The following is a 4,470-nucleotide window of genomic DNA, read 5'->3' as shown; positions in this document are numbered from 1 at the left end:
AAAAAAAAAAAAAAAAAAAAAAAAAAATAACAGAAACCAAGGCTCCCGACGCGGCACCACTTGTCTCATGACACCTCAAAATAAATCACCTCACTTTCTATCCAGCATCAGCCACAGAAGCTATGAAACGGAACCCTCCTTTTCTATTCCTGATGTACATAGCCCTGCGCCTGCCTCCGGCTCTGTCCTCTGTACAGAGCCCCTTGCCTTCTGCTGTTTCGGACCCTTTTCCCACAGCCCCTCCCAGGACTGCAGCCGAGCCCCAGGCTTCCTTTCTTACCATTCTGTATGCTTCCACGGTGTGACCATTCAAATTAACAGTATTATTATTAAGATTAATAAAGATTTCTTTCTTCAAACCAGGAAGGCTCTTTCTGTTTTAGCAGCTCCTGGCACGGAGGGGGGATGGGGCACCCAAGGAATGGGATTTGGGGCCCGGCCCTTAGATATTTTTTCCTGCCAGGTGGTAATGGGGAGGCTACACACCAAATAAATCAGGAAATAACTGAGGGAATTTTGACCCCCTTATTCAAGTTGGTCTGGTGCATCCCAGCCTAAGACAGGCTCATGGAACAGAATGGCCCCACAGCTTCTGCGACAAGTCACACCTAAAGAAGCAGAGGCATGCTGGGCATTCCATGCCATGCTCAGGGTGTGAACCAGGGTGTTGTCCAGGCCACTGTGGTGTGGATGCCCTGAGCTATGGCCCTACATTCATTTCAAGGTGACCACTGCAATGCCAGCCTCTTGAGTCCCAGGACAGTGTGACAGACAAGGACACTCCTGATGGAGACAGGAAAGTTGCGGGAGGGGAGCTAGAAGGAAATGTATGCATGGGGTCCAGACGCAGAGTCCAATCCAAAGGCTTCGGAGCTGGATCACACAAGACTCAACATCTCATTTTTCACATTGGATAATTTATTTCCGAGCGATTATATCCACCAGAGGGGCCTAGGCTTAAATGCCGGCAGATTAATTTTCCTGCGCAGGAGCCAGCGTTGCCAGGACTGGGGACCGTGCTCCTGGGAAGTGAGGTTGCACTGCTCTGCCTCACACTGCCGTGGTTCTGCTAAGCCCCTTCTTTCTAATTGTGCGCTCACCAGACTGTGAGGGAATAATTGCCACTATAAATTTTCTCTCCTCTGCATAAAATATTTGAAAGAACCAGCACTTTTAAAAGCAGACTCAGTGCCACAGGGAAGCAGGGCATTCAGGAATTACTGCCCTGCCTGCCCGAGCCAGCCACCTGCCCTGCTGCCCACTGACTCCACTCCAGCCACACAAGGCAGCCACCTGCCCTGCTGCCCACTGACTCCACTCCAGCCACGCAGGACCCTGGCGGGGAGTGGGCGATCTGAGGCTCCAGGGCAGATTCTGGATGACAAACCAGAGAAAGGCCAGCACAGCTCCAGGCACTCTTCCCACCCCCATCCTGTACAAGGCTGGCAGAGCCATGCCAGGGAACAAGAGTAGCCCGGGCTTTACCAGAGGCCCTGGCAGAACCACAGGAAACCGGGCAGAATGTTCCCAATCTCAGGTTCTAGGTCCTCACCCTTATACATTCAGGAGAAACAGGGTACCCAGGAAATCAGGGAAGACTGGGGGTGAGGGGTGCTCAGCCCATACAGGCAGGAGCCACACTCTCTCCTTGCCTCACACTCAGGAATCTGAGGAAACCCCACCCATCCAACCCATCTACCTCAGAAGATGGCAACGGGCTGCTCTGCCATCTCTCGGCCTCTCCCCATACTACAGCATGAGGGCCACAGGTCAGACCACAGAGCTGTGTCAAAGAATTGAGCAAACAGGGACACCTCATAAAAATACCGAGGAGCCAGAGATGTCCTCTAAGCCTAAAGACTGAGAGCTTCAGAAAGGTTTACTAAGCAAACACCCATCCCCAAGAGATGCCGGGTTCCAGGAAACGTTCCCAGGAGGGAGTGGATCATCCCCCACCCCTTCCACGTGAAACCGGTATCTCCTCCTCACCTGGGGCACAGAGGTCAGTGGACTCAAAAGACAATGGGCTCCACCAATGAGAGATAACCAACTCATGCTGTAAACCCGTGCTGAAAGAGGATAAAAGTGTGTGCTTTTGTTCCTTGGGGCCCCCTTTGCCTTGAATGCAGGGCAACCTCAGTATAGTGGATTATTAAAACCTCATGCTAATTGCACTGGTCTCCGTCTCTGTGTCTTCGTGAGTGGGACTCCCACCCCGAATCTAACAGTCACACTTGAAACACAGAGAGGGGCTTCGGTACAGCTAAGGATGCCTCTGTACCTGGAAAGAGGCTGGGCTCACCTGCCTCTTGGGGGACATAAGATGGGGGCTGGTACCCTCATGCCTCTGTGCCTTCACATAGTCGATGGCCTATGGGAGGTATGGCACAGGAGAGGGACTTGAGGTTCCCTGGGACAGTCAGCTGCCAGAGCCACCATCCATACGGGTAGTCTGAAATGTGACTGGCCCGCCTTGTTATGTAGGTGGGGGTGTGGTGCCAGTAGCCACTGATGTTGTTCCTAGTCCTGGGGAGCACCCCTGACTCCCACTCCTCTCCTGACTGTTGCCTCAGTCTTCAGGAAGCCTTACTGCCACCCACGTGCAGTTTGCCTCTGATTGTCAAAGCTGCAGGGATAAACGGACGCCATTCTCAAAAGAAGTATCCTTTCAGCCTAGGAGAAATAGCCTTTATGGAATTTTCTGGAAGAGACCTCAGGCTCTCTCCTTCCTCCTTGAGAAGCCACACCCCATGGAGGGTACTGCAGAAGGGTGTGGGTGCCAGGTAACTCACCTAGCACCCATGGGGCAGAGCTTCCCGAGAGACCTCTTCTGGGGATCCAGCTATCCTCAGTAGTCCAAGCAGCCTTGGGGGGCTGGCCAAGAAGAAACTTCAAGTCTTGAGTCAGAAAGGTGCTGTGCTCTGGAGAGGGCTCACTGAGGGGCCGAGTAGAGCAGGACCGCCCTCCCCCACTCAGCCTGAGGCACCAGGAAGCCCTCCCTGGGGACAGGCTCCACCAGGAACTCCACACGACCATCCTGCCCAAATCTAGCAGGCTCCACTGCCAAGTCCACCACACGGTACTGGTTGGCAAAAGCCAGGCCCAGGAACACGGGCTTCTCTGTCTCTGGGGACCCCTCTGTCACAGAGCTGTTTCCTGTCCGTTTCCAGCAGTGAATCCGGAAGCAGCGGGCTCGGACCAGCAGGTAGGACCAGTGCAGGGTACAGCTGAGGAGGAGCCGGGTACGGAGGCCCTCAGAACCGGAGATCAGAGGAATCCAGCGTAGCTGAGAAATGGTGACATTCTGCACCCGGGGCAGAGGGGCCAGAAGGCTGTTGGCATCAACCACCTGGTAGGAGAGAGAAGGTTCACCTGGCTGGATGCCCAGGGAGGACATAAAGGACATCCCCTCACACCTACTCCTCAGTGCTCCACCTACCCACCCCTCCTCCAGCCAGTTCTCTTCCCTAGGGGCTCAGACACTCCCCCATAGACCCCTTCTCCCTACAAGCCCAACTCCACACTTACGCACCTGGATCTCTCCAAGACGACAAATGAAGCTCTCCTCCTCCCGACTGCCTGGTGGCCGTGAGAAGCTCACCAAGAGGTCCTGGAGCAGGCACCCACGAAGGTTTACCTCATAGCAGCTGAAAGAGCACACAGGCTGCTCACGAGCCAGCTGGGCGAGGGCCGTAGCCACAGCATGAAGGGGAACCATCCCAAGGGTACCCCAGGTCATGGGGCCCAGGACTACAGCAGGTTCCTGCAAGGGGTGCCCTTGCCTGTCTCATTGCTACCAAACCCTGGAGGGTCAAACCTAGGCTGCCCCTTCTCTCTCTTCTGGGATATCTCAGTGGGGACTCTAAGCTCCGCCATGTGTGCCCATTGCCTTATGGGACTTGCCAGGAGAGGGACTCACCGTTGAATCCAGCCCCCACTGAGCTGCTGGCCACAACTGCTAGCCCATCTGGCCAGCCTGGTAGGGGGTACCCGGAGGGGTCTGGGGCTATGCCGTGAGCCAGTTTCTGCTGGAAGACATGGGCTTCAGAAAGGAGAATCCCACAGGAAAACCCAAGAGGGGTAGGGAAGATATCTAGGGAAGACCCCTGGTGGGCAATGGAGGGAGGATGTCTAGGGAAGACCCCTGGTGGAACAGACATTTGGGCACCACGAGGAAATGTTTTGGAGGACAAGTAGGGGGTATGTATGTTACTGGCCAGATTCACTCATCCTGGCTTCTACCAACTTGCCATCTCCACAACCTACTAATGTGAACACCTCAGGGCCCCCAGTGCTCCTGCCAGAAGACCACACTGCTTAGCAGGGTCACAAGAGGACAGCTTGGGCTTAGCAAGTCTCTATGTGCAGGTAATGACCACAAGCCACAGATTCCATCCAAAGTGGGAGCTACCCAGACCCACCACAGCAGCCCCGCCCACCACAGCAGCCCCACCCACCAAGCAGCCCCGC

General features: G+C 55.0%; 2 protein-coding genes across 6 annotated transcripts in view; one reads left to right on the top strand and one right to left on the bottom strand.

The window, feature by feature from the left end:
• The window catches only part of Rbfox3 (RNA binding fox-1 homolog 3), a 436,622-nt gene extending 436,260 nt beyond the window's left edge, over window positions 1-362 (top strand). For all 3 annotated transcript variants that reach the window (XM_031355193.1, XM_031355192.1, XM_031355195.1), the window contains one exon: window positions 1-362. This exon is cut by the window's left edge and continues 1,162 nt beyond it. The gene's annotated coding sequence lies outside the window, so the exon portion shown is untranslated.
• A 535-nt stretch (window positions 363-897) lies between these two features.
• The window catches only part of Engase (endo-beta-N-acetylglucosaminidase), a 13,161-nt gene continuing 9,588 nt past the window's right edge, over window positions 898-4,470 (bottom strand). For 2 of the 3 annotated variants that reach the window (XM_031353530.1, XM_031353532.1), the window contains exons 12-14: window positions 3,920-4,028; window positions 3,533-3,647; window positions 898-3,349 (exon numbers count right to left, since the gene is read on the bottom strand). In XM_031353530.1, coding sequence (XP_031209390.1) covers window positions 2,933-3,349; window positions 3,533-3,647; window positions 3,920-4,028 — 641 coding nt within the window. In that variant the 3' untranslated portion in view covers window positions 898-2,932. The remainder of the gene's footprint in view (window positions 3,350-3,532; window positions 3,648-3,919; window positions 4,029-4,470) is intronic. The other variant, XM_031353531.1, reaches the window with a different exon arrangement.

The sequence above is a fragment of the Mastomys coucha genome, unplaced genomic scaffold, assembly GCF_008632895.1.
Source record: "Mastomys coucha isolate ucsf_1 unplaced genomic scaffold, UCSF_Mcou_1 pScaffold5, whole genome shotgun sequence".
Classification (NCBI taxonomy): domain Eukaryota; kingdom Metazoa; phylum Chordata; class Mammalia; order Rodentia; family Muridae; genus Mastomys; species Mastomys coucha.
The sequence above is the reverse complement of the archived record's forward strand: the minus strand, read 5'-3'. Positions and strand labels throughout refer to the sequence as shown.